Below are 17,857 nucleotides of genomic sequence, written 5' to 3'. Positions count from 1 at the left end.
CAGAGTTGGGGATGGCCTTACTCCTTCAAAATCATGCCTAAAAAACAATTTCTGTTATAACATAACAACAGTCATATAGACATTTGCTTAAAGACTTCCAGTGGAATTTTCTCTTAGCTCTGGAGGCAGCCCATAGGAAGGTTTTCGTTATATCAAGCCTAAATTTTCCTCTTCATCACTTTCACCCAGTGCTCTTACTTCTTCCCCCTGGGGCCAAAAAGAACTAATTCATTTCCCTAGATTCCTAACCTATTAAATATTACATATTATAGAATACCTTTAAAAGTTAGAATTAGGTGGTAACTGAATTTGACTTAAAGATCTTCTTCAAACTTTCAATAGAAGTTGCAGCAAATTTGGAATGACCTCAAATCCTTGCCTTTGTCTTTTTAATAAGTGTAATATACATTTAAATGTCTTCCACAAATTCAATAATGACCAAAAGGTTTTTATTTATAATTTAATTATAAAACCTAGGATTTAGTGAAAATTGCATTTGGCTAACATGATTCCCAAACCCATTAAAATCCCTCTCCCCCCCCATCTTAATATGAATGTGAGAGATGATTTTGTGTAGATATATTACAAATAATCCTTGGTTTAATGGCAAGACAGCTGCACTCTGTGGGAGGAATCCTGGGTTCTAGTCTTGTCTATGCCACTAATCCAATCTGTGATCTTGGATACCTGACTCTTCTCCCTTCCCCCCAACTTTCCTCATTTCTAAAATGCAAGGAGTGAGGGATACTGGACTAAACAATTCTGGAAGTCCCTTATATCTCCAGCCACCTATGTTTTTATAATTTCAGTGCTCATGTAATACTCACCAGTTAGTTCAGTATAATATTCCTTTTTACCCACATAAAGCATCAGATTGTTCAGGCAAATTAAGGATTTGGCATTTACTCACTGTGGAGCTTAAGTTAGTTTATTTAAGACTAGACTTGTCATTTCCTCTACCAAGGCAGATCAGAACCCTTCCTATAAGAGAAGCTGGGGTACTGAGGTCACACAACTAGTTTATGGGACCTGAACCCAGGTCTTCTTGACTCCAAGACTAGCTCTCTAACTGCTACATACACCTCTGCATCTCAGAACTTTTGTTGTGTCTCAATATTTCAAGAGCTTCTGATTTTATCACAGAGCGTGTTCCTAGTTTTGAGGCAGATAGCAGTCCTTCCAAGGTTTAGTAGATTTAGAAGATGACCTTCAAGGTTGCTGTGCCCCAGAATATACTGTCCTGGATTCAATTTGGTGATGGATCTTTTCTGAGTTTATCTAGGCTGGTCCTCATATGATAGGCATACATTGAAGAGCACTATTCAAAACTGTCCCAGCATGGTAGGACCTACCTGGTCCTACTTTATTACCCTACCCTTGAAGAACTCAGGGTTACTGTCAAGCCAGAATGAGGAATCGAGGGCGGAGCCTGAGCTCTCTAGCTTCAATACTGTTTGGTTGGTTGGTTGCTTATATTTACCGAATTAACCAGAAAAATAAATGGCCAAATCTCTTAATTCTGTACAATCTTATTGTAAATAAAACTGCCTTTAATTTTATTATCAGTAGCTCATTCCACTTACTTGGTGGAGGTACAGGTTTCTGTTGGATTGGTCTGAAATAAAACAGTAGAGATTCAGTTAAGGATGAAATGGAGCATGAATCTACCTTTTTTTTTTCTTCTTTGAATGACAAAGATTTAACTCTAAAGAGTGTAAATGCAGACAGAGACAGTTACCAATGAGCATGTCTGGAGTACGAGCTATATGACCTTGGGCAAGTTACTTAAACCTTCTGTGCCTCAGTTTCTTTATCCATAAAATGAGAGGGATGGGCTAGATGGTCTTTAAGCTGTGTTCTGGTTGAACTATTCTGTGGTTCTCTGAAATTCTCTGATAGTTCTAAATTATCAGCAAGATCATGATTGCTCCACAGGAGGACTTTCTTGATTCTAGAGGCTTAGCAGGGAGGACTTTTTCAAGGTCTCAAAAGACTATGAAATGGTTAATCTAACATCACAGTTCCACGAACTAAGTGGAGGCACCATCGGGCTTGCATTAATAAATCAAATGAGTCATGTCTAACTAGCAACATAAATTCTTCTTACTTACCCTGGCCAAGTCTTTTAACCTCTCTAGGAGTCAGAATTAATCATTTCTAAAGTTCTTTATTCCCCTCTATATATTATGATCCCGAGTAATTAAACAATGGAAATAAGGCAAAGTGTTTGGCAATCATAAAATAAAATCATAAAATGAGAAAGGAAGAATCAGCTGGGTTTGGTGACTGATTGGAAGAGGACAAGGAAGGCTGATGGGCTTTCCTTGAAGGGGGCTTCATGAGTCAAAGAAGATAAACCTTGGCTATCAGACCCCAGAATCTGGGAGAATGATTCTACTACCATTTTCAGAAACATGAATTTCAGGAAAGAGAGCCCATCTAGAGGAAGAAATGAGTTTGGTCTTAGGGATTGTGGCTTTTTTGGAGTTTAATTGGCTCAGATTCTGATCTTTCTACCATGTATTTTGGCTTTGTAGAAAGAAATGATATAAAAATCATAGGACCTTAGACTTAGAGCTGGGACCTAAGGGGCTATCTAATTCAAGCCACTCTTTTTACAGATGAGGAAATTGAGGCTTATGGAAGCTAAGTGAGTAGCCTAATGTCCTGTGGGTAGTAAGTGGAAAAGCTGGGATTTGAACCCATCTTCTCTGACTCTAAACCCAATGTTCTTCACTCTACCACACCTTTTTCATTAGTAGATCGCCCCGAAAGCTGAAGTAATTACCTCAGTAATTCAAGAAACAAACAAACAAACCCACTTTCTATGTAACTTGGATAAATCTGGGTAAAAGTTGTGGTGTTGTAATCTCAACTACCTTGACAGTAGTGTCCATTTTCTTTATTACTTGGTTCAATGAAAAGAAGACTTCGGATATAATTTTCATACAAGGCTCATAATCTTGATGCAATGGCTAAATGTTGGAATTTTATTTTATTTGGGCCCAACACATTTGTTGGGTGATCAAACACCTTATTTGCTGGAAAATGCCCATTAGCTTAAAGTCAGCCTCAGTTCATGACAAGGAAGCTACCCTGGGCCTTCCAGCCTCACTGCAGATACCACATACTATAGTGATGGGAGGGAATACAAGGAACAGAATAATTCTTACTTGTTGACTGTGGGAAATGCTGACGGGTGTGGGAGGTCCAGCCTCGGGCTGAGGGTTCGGCCTCGGTGACGTTCGGCAGGTACGGGCTTTTCTACATGGGGAAAGTTTGCAGTTCAGGGTTATAAGAAAATGCAATTTTCTCTGTAAAACAACCAAACTGAGTGGGAAGAGCTGATCTGCCACCAGCGTTGCCTGTTCTTAGTCTCACTATGTTGTGCATGTCTGTCCTATCTGAGCTCTCCAAGTCACCGAGGACTCTGAGAATGAGGCCTCCTGCCCGTTGGCTCAGGCTCCATGTCTGCTGCTTGTATGGACTATGCTCAGACTCCTTTGTAACTAGAGATTTGGGGTCCCTGCCTGACTGGTGCAATCCTTCCTGCACCAACGTGAGAAAGAGGACCTTCTGGACAGCAGGGCCTGCACTGCATCATGGAGCAGAAACGAGGACCCTTCTACTTCCCTAATTCTCCCTTAGCACAAGTCCCTAAAATGTTAGAATCAGTGCTACACTTATTTCACATGAAAGAATGGGTGGAAGTTCCAGGGAGGGTGATTTCAGCTCAATATAAGAAAGAATTCTGTAACAATGAGAACTGTCCAAAAGTGGACTGAGGGGGCAACTGGAGTCTCAGCTCAGCTACTTAACTTGTTTGGGCAAATTACCAAACCCTTCTGGGTCTCAGTTTGACCATCAGTAAAAAGAGGCAAGGAGAGGAAAGTCATGTTGGATTACATGGTCTCTGAGCTCCCTTCTTACTCTAGAGGTATCCAAGCAGAAGAAGCTTCCCATTTCATAGGATCACAGATTTGGAGCTGAAGGGGACATTAAAGGCCAATTAGTCCAACTCCCACCTTCAGTTTTACAGATGAGGAAACTGAGGGTCAGAGGGTCACACAGCAAGGAAATGGCGGCAGAGTTACAGTTTGAACTCGGGCCCTCTGACTATAAAGTCAGTGCCCTTTCCATTGCACTCCTGTGCCTTCAGGTAGAGGTTGAATGAGACAGCTTTCTAAGGTCCCTTCATATTCTGAGACTTGGTGCTGCTGCATGGACCCTAGTACTTTAATGATGCGCGTGGGTGAGCTCCAGAGGGGAGATTGTAGTTGAAGTCTTGTCTAGGCTCCAGGCTGCTCCTGTGTTTTTTGCTTGACAAGATGGAAAGGAAACAAAGGAAGAACCAAAAGCTAAAACCATTGAAAGATAGGCAGAGAAAGGGAGAACCCTGGAGGGAGATACACAGAAATAGGGTGATCAAAAAAGATAACAGAAAAAAGGAGGAAACCAGGAGATAGCCAGTGAGAAACATATGCACAGAGACAGGAAAAAAAGGACAATTTATACAGCAGCTATGGCCTAGAGTTAGAAAGTGCCCATTTGCTAATACCCCTGACTGAATTCAGAGATCTATTCTGGGGCCATTTTGAAAGATGGGTCATCTTAGCAAGGGAAGTGTAAAAAGTTAGCTGTCACTTGTGGCAAACACAATAAATAAAACAGTAGAAGTGAAGGAAGGAAGGTAAGACATATGAGATAGGCTTTGAAAGCAGTGCAGGGGTTCTTAATCTTTGTGTCACGGACCCCTTTGGCAGTCTGGTGAAGCCTAGAGACACCTTCTTAGAATCATGTTTTTAAATAATTAAAGGAAATGTTAAATTTCAGTTAGAGGTTAGTGAAAATAAATAAGTGATTTTTTTTTTGCCATCTAAGTTCAGGGACCCCCTGAAATCTATGCATGGACCCCAGATTAAGAATGCTTTTCTAAATTCTTGGAAAGGCAAAAGAACAAGTACTATTTGAACTCAAATTTATTTGGCTCACTTCAAATCCTAGTTTTGAATAAGTAATTCTTCTCTTTTGAATAGAACTTATCTGATTATTTCAACTCTGAGCCTCCGTTTCCCATCTGTAAAATGCAGGGTTTAGATCTGAGGACCACTGAGCCCCCTTCTGCTCTATCTTCACTTGGAAATCAGCATGGCTCTCTGCAAGGGGGCAGATTGTGCTGTGAGGGTTGGGACATAGTCAAGACACCTGATAATGAGAAGTGTTTGTTGTTACAATCTAGGTACTTGCTGCTGTTTGCAGAGGGTGCTTTATTTTGGTTTAAGAAATGAATACCCTGTTTACAATAATTACTTACAAAGTAATTTCCAGAGTGCACCTCCCCAACCCCCCCCAAACAAAACAAAACAAAACAAGCAAAAAACAAAACAAAACAAAGCTTTATATACATTTACCTTCATGCCCACTCAAGGTGTTCGGTGGAGGGAGACCTGGGGCCTGTAAAAACAAAATAAGGCCATGCAACTTGACAGAATTTGAAAATAAACAGTTTATAATGCAGTGTGAAATCCAGGCAATGTTACTAAAATAGGTATTTTAATAGAGCATACCTCCCTGTGTATACTGACATACAATCTTGTGCAAAAAAACCATTTTTAAGATTGCAAAAATATTCACCAATTTCACTAAGTCCCCTTAGGGACTTGTGCACCATATAGTTAGTGAAATTGGTGAATATTTTTGCAATCTTAAAAATGGTTTTTTTGCACAAGATTGTATGTATACAATTTTACATATATGTATATGTATATATATATGTAAAATACCAACCAGCATTTGAAAGTAGAATATAGCTTTTCAGTGGCAAGGGCAATAACTGATATGTCTTTATTTATGGCTATTCTAACAGTGCTTTGCACTGAAGGGTGGGGGAGGGCAGTGAATGCTGGTAACCGATAGCTAAAAACAAATCTATGAAGATAATTATTGGCAGTTGGTCTAAATGATAGGTTGGGGTCCTGTGGGAGGAGTGGTTATGTAAGGGCTTCACAACTCCAGAAATAAGCAAAGACCATTTCTGTATGTTGAATCAATAATAATATTTCTTACTATTTATATAGCTTGTTAAAGTTTGCAAACTACTCCACATGTGTCACCTTACTTGATGCTTACATCAACCCTTTGAGATAGGTGCTATTACTTATCCCCATTTCACAGATGAAAAAACTGAGACTGAGGGAGATTAAGTGACTTGACCAGAGTCACACAGCTAGGAAGCATCTGAGGTAGGAATTTAACTCCGGTCTTCCTGATTCCAAATCTAACACTCTATCCACTGAACCAGAGAGCAGCCTACATGTATTAATTACTATTTTTCAAATATATGGAGATACTATAGTGCTTAGTTAAATCCAAATTCATTTAAAAGCATTAGTGAGAGGCAAAGGAGGGGACAGGCAGGATGGAAAAATTGTCTGACGTAAGCAGAATGCATAAATAAGAGTCTAAAAACGAGGAGGAAGGGGTGAGGAGAGCAACTGACACTTGAAACTCATGCTCATCTGAGACTTCAGAGGAAGGAAGAACCCATACATTTGGGTACAGAAATACATTTCATTCAACAGGGAAACAGAAGGAAAAGGGGAAAAGGAAAAGGGAGGAACAAGAGGGAGGGTAGATTAAGTAAGAGATTAGTCCTAAACAAAACAAACTGTAACCAAGGATTACAAAAATATTTATAGCAGCTCTTTTTGTAATGGCAAAGAATTATCAATTGGGGAATGGCTAAACAAGTAATAAATAGTACATGAATATCACCGAATACTTTTGTGCTGTAAGAAATGATGAAGATGATGGTGTAAGAAACACTGGGGAAGACTTGTATGAACTGATACAGTGTGAAGTGTGCAGAACCAGGAAAACAATTTATATAACAACAACAGTGTTGTAAAGACAATATTATAAATAACTTGGAAAGATTTAGGAACTCTGAGAGGGTTTATGATAGCGTATGCTAGATGTGTTATAGATAGACAGATAGATGGATAGATTATCTAATGATAGAGAGGTGCAAATTGAGACTTTTTTTCTTGGACATGGCCAATGAGGGAATTCATTTTGCTTAACTATACATATTTGTAACAGAGATTTTTTTTCTTTTATCACTGAGGGTAGGGCAGGGGAGAAATGGAAGGAACTAAAGGTGAATTTTCATTATCAAGAATTAATAAAATTTAAAGCATTACTGAATTTATCGTAGCTTTTACTTATATATTTTTCTTAGTCAGTGGCTGCTTATGATACATACACTATCATGTGAATGCTCATAAAAATTTAGATGTTAAAAAGGCTGCTCATTTTTGTAAATGTCGAGATGATAGGCCCAGTGGTTCTAAACCATATTGGCTATCAGAGTATTCCTTCCCAGATCTGCCCTGAATCTGTATTTAGGTCTCATGACTGTGTCATTTCTTTTCTTAGAGATGGCAACCAAACCTTCTAGATAATTTGGAAGGAATAAGCCAAGGTGGATATTAGTTTATTAACATATGGCCTTGATTCATTGTTGCTTAGGTAGGATCCTAGGTTTTTTTTCATGCCCAGGTAATGCTAGCTTTGCCACCCTCTGGAATCAGCTCCATAATTACTTGATAGGGAATCTATACCCCAGCACACAGAAAAGAATTTCTGTGAAAGAAGCAGTCTCTTTGGCAAGTCTGTTCTGGAGAGTAGAGATATTTACTAAGGCCACCATGGTTTTATACTCATTATCAAGGTTTTCCACTATAACTGTTCTCATCTTAGAAGGTGTAACTTCAGCTAGCATTTTTACCATTGCTGAGTATGTCCGCCTTAAAAAAGGCTCCCTGTGTTTTTGCTTTTATTTGGAAAGTACTTTAACTTTTAACTGGAGTCATTATATAGTGGGTTGCATTCCTAGAATTTTGAAACAAAGTCACAAAGAGGCCCTACAGTTGAAGCTAAGGAGAATTTAAATGTTTTTAAAAAGAAGATGAGATTAGTCAACTACCCAAGTATTCTTCCCACCTCTTCCCACCTTAGAAGTCATAAGTTGATGAAATCAAGTTGTCTCCTGAAACTCTCTCAAGTGGAAGTTATCTTTCTGAATTTCAAAGGTGAGCCATGATCTAGCTGAATGTACGCTGATACTATTTGAGATAATGTCAAAATCTAAGGGGTCTGTACTGAGTCTAGAAAAAGAAGGCTCAAGAATGAGAGATGGCCAGTGTTTGTCTAGCACACATCTAGCACTAGATCCTCTGATTTCACTAATTGGTACCAGTTGGTAAACTGGTAAACATAAATCACTAACCCTAGAGTTAAGAAGGCCATTAATCCAGCTATCATAGTATGACAGAAATGTCTCTTGAGAGCATCTGACTGCTTTGTTGTGATCCTTATGCTTACCAGTCAATTTTCTGACCTATAATTTGGTCTCTGGACTAGAACTACTAGAAAAAGTGTGCCATGCAAAAGGGTAGCATCAACATAGCCAACATTGTTATAAATTAACAAATTGACATTCTAGTTTGCAAATTAGTGTCTCTTTCCAACTTCTTGGCACACACCTGGAATCCCAGCTACCAGGGAGGCTGAGCCTGGTGGATGACCTTGAGCTCAGTAGTTCTGAGTTGGAGTGGGCTATTGATCTGAACTAAGTTTGAACTAACTGATCTGAACTAAGTTTGATATCAACAAAGTGAGTTTCTGGGAGCAGGGGACCACCAGGTTGTCTAAAGAGAAGTGATTGAATCCAGCTTAGAAACAGAACAGGTCAAGCAAAGCTTCTGTGCCAATCAATAGTGGGAATGAATCCACTAGTAGCGCCCCTGTATTTCCAGCTTGAGCAAGACAGAGAGACCCAGTCTTACAGAAAACAACAATAAATCAATGTCTCTTGAATTTGATCAGGGTACCAAAAAAAAAAAAAAAAAAAGAAAAGAAAAGGGGGGCAGCTAGATGGCGCAGTGGATAGAGTACTGGCCCTGAAGTCAGGAGGACCTGAGTTCAAATCCGGCCTCAGACCAAACACTTGACACTTACTGGCTGTGTGACTCTGGGCAAGTCACTTAACCCCAATTGCCTAAAACCAAAAAAAAAGAAAAAAGAAAAAAAAAGAATTTGATCAGGGTGGATCCATCCCTCAGAGTTTGATCACCTCTGAGGAAACTGATAAAACAGAACTCCTGGGCACTAGATTTGACCAGAGAAAATTCCGTGACCTGTAAGAATGAGCTGGACACCCTTCTGGTTCATCTCTCTTTTAACTTCAATGTTAAGCTGTCCAATACCAGTAGATGTTACAGAAAAGATAATGCCATCTTAAATCAAAACCACAAATTCAAAATCAACTTACTGTTTTCAGTTGAGTTGCTGTTTTCTTTCTGGGAAATAAAAAGAAATCAGTATTAGACAAAACCCTTGTGAAACAACTCATGTAAATTTAAACCAGACCAGTTGAAGCAACTGTCCTGGAGAGCTATCTCTTTTGGACCACGGAAGGGGGAGTTATGCTCTGCTGATTTGAGTAGAATGAAAGGGGAAGTGGAGTCCAATACCTCTAGTGAACTAGGAAATGAGTTGAAGCTTTGGGAAAATGCCTGGCAGGAGAATATTAACTATTCCCCAGCCAAGGTAGCATCTTTATGGTATGTAAAGACCCTTGACACACACATGTACTATCTCATTGGAACCTCCCAACACCCCTGTGAAGTAGCAGCACCGAGATAATTATCTCCATGTTAACAGTTGGAGGAACCAAGACGAGGAAAAGTGCAGTGACTAGTCCAAGGTCACAATGCTTGTAAGTGGTGGAACCAGGAATCAACCTCTCCTATGTTCTATGATAAGAGAGGTATTATCTACACATTATGTACACACAGTACACACAGGCACACAGTAAAAAGAAACTTCGTTCTACATCGGAAGACTTGGTGCTGCTGCTTAAGGGGATAGTAAAAGGCCTTGGGCAAGTCACTGTACATCTGAGTCTCAGTTTCCTCATCCATAAAATAGGAATAATATGGCTTATACTATTTCCCTCATAGGATTGTGCTGAAGATTGAATGAGATAATGCACACGAAAGCTATGAGCTGATCATCTATACTGTTAAAATAATAATGATCATTATAATAATAGTAGCTCAAATATCCAGCAATGATAATAGTTCATATTTCTATCAGACTTCAAAGGTTTACAATGTACTTTACTTATATCATCTCATTTAATCCTCATAATAGTCCTATTAAGTACATGTGATCACTCTTCTCTTTTGGAGAAAGTACTAAGGACAATGCCTGACTTACAGTAAGCGCTTAATAAATGCTGGTTGACTTGCCTTGTTGACTTAAAGATGGGGAAATTAAACATATAGTAAGTGCTTAATGAGGGGTTGCTAATTTGCAGATGAGGAAACTGAGGCTCAGAAAGGTTGAGTGACTTGCCTAAAATCATACAGTAAGTGACTGAGGTAGGATATGAACTCGGGTCTCCCTGAACCCGTGTCTAGAACACTATCTAATATGCCACATTATCTCTTTTGGACTAAAAGAATCCTTTTTTTTTTTTAAAGAATCCTTGTTTTTTAAAGGATGTTTGTTTATGCACCTATTACTTAAAATAGGGGTTGAGTCTCTAAGCAAAAGACTAGATGCTACTCAAAGTTGAAATGTCACCAGAAATGCTGACACAGCATAACAGAGAAATAATGTAAATTTCCAAGGAAACGTGATTTAATTTCCCCCTGACTTTTTACATAAGATGGGGTGCACCTGTGGTATCTTGGGTCACTATGTCCCGGGGAGGGCAACTGGTGGGTTTTCCTTGGTGGTGGCTCTAAGCTCACTGAGCAAATTTTTAGATCTCTAATTTAGGTTCCTGAGGAAGCTTCCCCATGAAGAGGATAGGCCCTGTACAAATGACAGGCATCTCTTACCTGGCTAGACACATCATATATCATATATAACATTCCCTGTCTCTTGGCTGTTGGAACTATCACCCCTACTTTACCAAGAGATCTGTAAGTTCATTGATGTGAGATAGTTGGCATGCATAGATTCCCTAGCGCGTGCTTCCCTCCAGGTCAGTCAGTCACACAATAGTCATTAATTTAGCTCTTACTGTATGCTGGGCACTGTGCTGGGCTAAATTCCTGAGACTGAGGTACTAAGAATCCAGACTCCCTTGAAAAGGCTTCAGTGCAGTGTAGTAATAGAAGCCCAGCCTCAGAGCCCATTGGCCTTTCTCTGTCCTGGCCATCTCCCTCTTAACTTGGACAAGAAGCAAAGCCAGAAGAGCCTCCTTTTGTTTATCTGTCTAAATTATTTCCTGGAGAGAACACCTCTCCTCTGCTTTCATGGAGGCTGCTGCTCTGGCCCTCTGAGGGAAGATAATCAGCGTCGGTCTCCTTTTTCTGGCAGGTACTTACATGGCCCTTGGGAGAGGTGATGGGGCTTGAATTGATGAAGGAGACTTGGATTCCCAAGTTGCAGCACTGTTGCTGTCACCTGAGCACAGTAGACATAAAAACAGTCAGCCCTAAATCTTCAGATCCTTAACTAGGATTTTCACAGTGAAATAAAAACACTTTTTTGGCCAGGGAAGAAGGACACATTCACTCTTTTGCTGCCTTTTTAAGTAATAGTTCATCACCATCCCAATCATAAACGCTAACACTGATGTAGCACTTGCAAAGGGCTTTACTGCTGTGATCTCATGTAATAATAATAACAATAATGATAGCAAACGTATAGCACCTACTATGTGCCACGTATTGTACTGAACATTTTACAAATATTATTTCATTTGATTCTCACAACTCTGGGTAGGCGCACCTCATGTCTTTAGCTGAGGGGCATGGGCTTGTCTACCAGGATGTAGATAGAAAATATGGGGTAGAGCCATTCTCCAATTGATAAATGATCAAAAGATATGATCAGTTTTCAGATGAAGTAATCAAAACTATCTACAGCCATGTGAAAAATACTCTAAACTCACTATTGATTGGAGAAATGCAAATTAAAACAATTCTGAGGTATTACCTCATACCTATTAGATTGGCTGATAGAACAGAAAAGGTAAATGACAAATGTTGGAAGGGATGTGGGGAAAATGAGACGTTAAGGCACTGTTGATGGAGTTGTGAACTAATTAAACCATTCTGTAGAGCAATTTGGAACTATGCCCAAAGGGCTATAAAACCATGCATACCCTTTGACCTAGCAATACCACTACTAGGTCTGTATCCCAAAAGAGATGAAAAACAAAAAGGAAAAGGAACTATGTGTACAAAAATATTTATAGCAGCTCTTTTCTGGGGGCAAAGAATTAGAAACTGAGGGGATACCCATCAGTTGAGGAATAGCTGAACAAATTGTGCTATGTGATTGTGATGGAATACTATTATACTTTAAAAAATGATGAGCAGGATACTCTCAGAAAAACCTGGGAAGACTTGCATGGGTAGGAATCCAGATGTGGATCCTGCTAGGAGTTTCCTAGAAATGTTTTTCATGGGTTCATCTGTTTGGGGGTAAAAAGAAATTCACTAAGGGAAAACAGAGGGACCTAGAACGAGAACCCCATAGCCTCATGTCACCCTAGGTCACTCTCTACCCTTTCCGCTACAACCTCTTTAGTTGTCATGAGATGCTGGGGCTGCCACATGTGAGACTGATGGCAAATATGGAAAGATTTTCAGGACAGTGTAGCAAGGACTGAGCTTTAGGGCAGAAGGAAAAATCCCCGACCTAGTCACTTTCTGGGACAGTAATGGAAGTTGGGAGGAGGTGAGTGGAATAGATTCCTGGTCCTGGTCACTTTGTGATATAATGCTAGAGGAATCCTGGTCTTAGTGTGTGGGAAAGAATTATGGGGGTGCTAAATCCTGGAAAAGAGAAGGCTAGGAGTATGGAGGGCATAACTGTCAAAGTATTTACAGCTGCAAAGTAAAAGAGGCTTTAGACATTCTGTTTTGCAGGACTAGGAACAATGGGGAGAGGAAAGGAGAGTTGCAAAGAAGCCAGTTTCTTAACTATCAGAGCTATCGAAAAGTGCAGTGGGTTTCCTCAGGAGGTAGCAGGTTCCACCCGAAGAAGTGGAAGGTTCTGCCCCCTTGGAGGTCTTCCAGCAGAACCTGTATGACCATTTGTCATCCGTGTTGTGATGGGGATTCTAATTCTGTTATAGCTTAGGCTATTCTAACTCAGAAATTCTGTGATTCTATGAATCTTGTTACTTATCCCTCCTTGGGACAATGATGTGGAATTGAGACCTCACAAGATAGGACATGGTAGTTTTATGGTGACAATTGGAAAATAAAGAAGGTAGACAAAAAATGGGAGGGAGGACGTCCTCCAAAGCCTGCTCAGTGACCAAGGAGGATGAAAGTCATGCTTTCATAATAGAAAGATGACCACAGAGCACCCGTGTTTATTCTGAGGAGAGGGGGAAGACAGTAAGACTGGGCTTGGGTTATAAGGGAGTAATTTGGGATAGGGGAGATCAAGGGAGGAGAAAGGAGGTGATGAGGAAGAGAAATTAAGATTTCCTTTCCATAAAATACTCAAAATTTGACAACACTGCACTACTCATCTGCCCCCCCGATCTTCATTTTACAAATGCAGAAAAGTATCTTGCCCTGAGTTACACAGCTCACAGGAGTCAGATGTTGAACATGCATCATATGAAAAGAAGCTAGGAACTATAAGCTTTACCTCTGCTGTTGCAAGGGGTTTTCTGCATCTTTTCCTACTGACTGGTTGGCATCTAGGGGGCCAACAGTCACTGGGGCCAATGTGGGAGCAACTAATAAGACTTTGAAACCAATGACTATTTCTATGTAGTAGCACCATTATCCACAGCTCCCATGTTACTAATTTGGGCGCCATCTTGGATTGTTTTCCCCACTTCTAACATGCATTCAGTTACTCAGTCCCAGTGGTTTTACCTCCACAGTATCCCTTAAATCCATCCATCTTTATTCCCATTGCCACTATCCTACTACTGGCTCTCATTATGATCTGCCTGGAATTTAAGGCAACAACAGGTTCAGGAGGGATAAGGGGTGGGGATGGTGCGACTTCATCAGCATCCCTGAACTCATGGCAGGTGGGCATATCCTACACCTATATGTCAGATAGCATTTAAAATAAACTGGTACACTTGGTTTTTTAATTCTCCAGACAAGTAAATTTAATCTTTGATCCATAGATGTAATATGAGCTTATTTATATTTGTTGAATTAAAAGATTCCTAAAAGAGTGGCAAATTGATCCTTTACTTAAAATACTCAAAACTTGACAACAGGGCTTTGTGATATCAGGAGCTACTCACAGGTTTTGATGGATGGTTTTTGGTATGGGGAAAAAGGTGGTGTCTGAAAAAGAAAAAAAAAGAAAAGTAAGCATAAGCTGAGAATTTTGTATTAGTGATTTCACTTGAAAAAAAAATTCCAAGGACCTCTTTTGTGATTTGACAGAAGACTTGTCAGATCTTTTGTTTTTTATTTCTAAACTTCCTTTCTGTCATATCTTGCATCTAGGGTCTCCAAACTCTTCATCTTCTTTCCTGATCCTCCCTCTACACAGAGAAGAAGCAGGAATTTCTTCAAATAAGAATCAGAACTTCAGCTCTCTACAGCTGTGGCATATGTGGTCCCTAGTCTGTTTATTTGGGGACAGAGGAAGAAAGCTGTGTAGCTCAATGGAAAACATACAGGTCTAGATTTCAAGAAACCCGAGTCCCAATTCTCTCTCTAACAATGACTAGCTAGTCACTGTTCCTCAGTTTCCCTCTCTGGAAGATCAGGACATCACATTCCCTACTTACCTCATATTAATAGAAAATTAGTTAACTGCTTTGAAAAGTTAAAGGATCACAGATCTAGACCTGGAAGTCATCTCAGAGATGCCTCATCACCTTATTCTGGTCCAACACTATTTACTTTTTGAAGAAATTAAGATGTAGGGTGACTTGCCCAAGGTCATACAGACAGTAAGTGTCTGAGGTCAGATCTGAAACTCAGACCTCCTGACTCCAGGCCTGGTGCTCTATTCACTGCACTACTCAGCTGCCTCCCTGATCTTCGTTTTACAGATGCAGAAAAGTATCTTACCCTGGTTATACAGCTCACAGGAGTCAGATGTTGAACCCAGGACTTTCTGACTCCAAGACAGGACTCACTATACTATCTACTACCCTATGCTATCTTATTAGGAATATCGTAAAAACTGATAATCAACAGTCATAATCTGATCTTGAGGATAGGTATTGCATAGCATACCATTTTCAATGCTGCCTAAAATATTGGTGAACTGGCTTTTTTATTTTAAAGAATTTGTAATTTATTATTTTGACATCAATAAATATGAACTCTTTCATAAACATAGAAAAGAAAAACAGGATTACATACGAACTTTTTTTCTTTTGTACAGCTCAAAAAACACTTAAGATCGTAGGGTATTAAACCTGCAACAGAAATCTCACCTTCAAGAGGGGAATTTGTACATTGAACTGGATCTTACCTCAGTCACAGGGACTTCATACTCTTCTCCTGAAGTAAGAAATATAAATTTTATTTATTAAATTGGGAGACACTTGGGCTCTACACAAAAAAATCAGTTTATGAAGATTAAATAAGATGACATATATAAAATGCTTTGTAAACCTTAAAGCATGATGTAAATGTAGCCTCTCATTATTGAGGTAATAGAAAAGTATTTGTTAAGTACTTACTACACATCAGAACAGTGTGCTGGGTGCTGAAGATACAAAAGCAAAAATCAAACAGTCCTTGTTCTCAAAGAGCTTCTGTTCAGAGGATACTATCCATCCATCCATCTATCCATCCATCCATCCCTCCATCTATCTATATCTGTCTATCCATCTCTCCATCCATCCATCTCTACATACATTTATATGCTTATAAAGATGTGTATATATGTAAATATTATATAGACATGTATATGTACATATATACACATAGTACTTACATGCACCCACATATATGTAAGTACTGTGCTTAGAGGTATGGAAGGAATGCATTCAGAGAAAAAGGGCAAACCTATGCAAAGGCATAGAGGTGAGAAATTTAATGTTGTATATGAAGAATAACAGGTTGGCCAGTGTAACTGGTACATAGGCATATGAAGGAGAGTAATGTGTAACAATCCTGGAAAAGTAGGCTTTAGCTGGATTTGAGGAGTTTCACGTGGGAAACAAGGAGTTTTTATTTTATCATAAAGGAGAACAGGAGCCAGTGAAACTTATTGAATAGCAGTGACATAGTTGGTCTTGAATTTTAGGAAAATCGATTTTGTAACTGTGTCAAGAAGGATGGATTAGAGAAGGGAGAGTCTGAAGGCAAGGACACCAGTTAAGAGGGGATTGCAAGAGTTCAAGTGAGGAGTGATAAGGACCTGAGTTAGGATAGTCAGGCTGTTTGAGTGGAAAGAAGAGGGCAGATGTAAGAGACACTGGGCAGGTAGAATTGACAAGCCTTGGTAATTGGTTGGCTACAGGTGTGTGTGACAGTGGCAGGGTGGGGCAGATAGTTGATGACGAATCCAAGTTTGGGAACCACTGTGACTGGAAGCATGGTGGTATCCTTGACATAAATAGAGAGGATATAAAGGTGTGGGTAAGTCGCAAGTAGTTGGGAGAGATAAATGAGTCCTGTTTTGGGATATGCTGAGTTTGAGATGCTTATGGTATATCTAATGAGAAATGCTGACTAGGCAGTTGATGATGGAGGAGCTGATAGAATGAAAAGGAATTTCAAAAAACCCACTGCTTTCTCTGGAAGAATAACAGAGAAATACAATCCTTTTGTAGTACCTACTTTGCAGGGAATCAGAAATACATGCCTTGTCCTGCCCTTCCATTGAAAAAATAAGGACTTGTGATGTATCCTCTTAAATTCCTTACCATAGTTAAATCACCATGGGTTTTAAGTTGTCAGCTAGTTTGGATAGGAGCTATCTATGTTGTGTGGATGCAGATGCTGCTTTTGGCTCTGAGCTGCTTCTAATAAGTAATGGTTAATAAAGGACACAGAACCTGGGGTACAATGATAAATCCAGCACTTCTAACTAATTTTCACAAATTAATCTGGACAAGCTAATTAATATTTCTAAGTTTTAGCTATTTCCCTCCAGATAATCAGGATTAGCCTTATCATGGTTATCATATGTTAAAATGAATATATTATAAAAGTTTTAAAAAATTCTTCATTTGAATAAAACATGAGCCAATAATTTTTTTTTTACAAAACAGAATAAATTTTTACAAAACAGAAAAACCACATAAACCCCAACATTGATGAAAGGTAATTGTAATGGAAGGAAGCCTTTCACATATTTATTAATTATTATTTGTCCAGTCTCCATTTAGATCAGTCTTTTGCTTCTGTTCCTTGTGTTGATGACTTTTTTGGTCACATTATGATCTATAAAGGATATATTCAGTATTTCTGCTTTCTTACATTTACTTGTAAATTTTCTGTGCCTTAATTTATAGTATATTTTTTCTAAAGATACTATATGGTGCTCAGAAATATATATCCTTCTAAGTGCTCCCTTTCAGAAGATGTCAAAATTCTTTTAGCTTTAAAATTCTTGTGTCCTAATCTTTGTCCTGATATGCGATCCATCTAAAATTGTTCAACTTAGTCCGATTTAAAAAAAAAAAGTCTATACTCTACCTGGGGCTAAAGCAGGTACGGATGGAGGAGAGGCTGGTGGTGCAGAACTAGAAGGCTTGATGGATCTGTTCACCTTGGGAGCTTAAAAATAAATAATTAATTATTAAAGACATGCCCTACCTAAGAAAAATTCATATTTATGGCAAAACCAAATCATGGAAAGATTCTTTCATGAGTAT

General features: G+C 39.2%; 1 protein-coding gene across 3 annotated transcripts in view; it reads right to left on the bottom strand.

Annotated features, from left to right (window-relative positions):
• The window catches only part of BLNK (B cell linker), a 95,591-nt gene that overhangs the window by 11,515 nt on the left and 66,219 nt on the right, over positions 1–17,857 (bottom strand). For all 3 annotated transcript variants that reach the window (XM_020997075.2, XM_020997078.2, XM_078150945.1), the window contains 8 exons: positions 17,679–17,759; positions 15,502–15,530; positions 14,312–14,354; positions 11,406–11,484; positions 9,335–9,362; positions 5,412–5,454; positions 3,174–3,264; positions 1,584–1,615 (listed from right to left, as the gene is read on the bottom strand). In XM_020997075.2, the coding sequence (XP_020852734.1) occupies positions 1,584–1,615; positions 3,174–3,264; positions 5,412–5,454; positions 9,335–9,362; positions 11,406–11,484; positions 14,312–14,354; positions 15,502–15,530; positions 17,679–17,759 (426 nt within the window). The remainder of the gene's footprint in view (positions 1–1,583; positions 1,616–3,173; positions 3,265–5,411; positions 5,455–9,334; positions 9,363–11,405; positions 11,485–14,311; positions 14,355–15,501; positions 15,531–17,678; positions 17,760–17,857) is intronic.

Source organism: Phascolarctos cinereus, unplaced genomic scaffold (genome assembly GCF_003287225.1).
Source record: "Phascolarctos cinereus isolate Bilbo 61053 unplaced genomic scaffold, phaCin_HiC Scaffold_3;HRSCAF=262, whole genome shotgun sequence".
NCBI classification, from domain to species: domain Eukaryota; kingdom Metazoa; phylum Chordata; class Mammalia; order Diprotodontia; family Phascolarctidae; genus Phascolarctos; species Phascolarctos cinereus.
The sequence above is the reverse complement of the archived record's forward strand: the minus strand, read 5'-3'. Positions and strand labels throughout refer to the sequence as shown.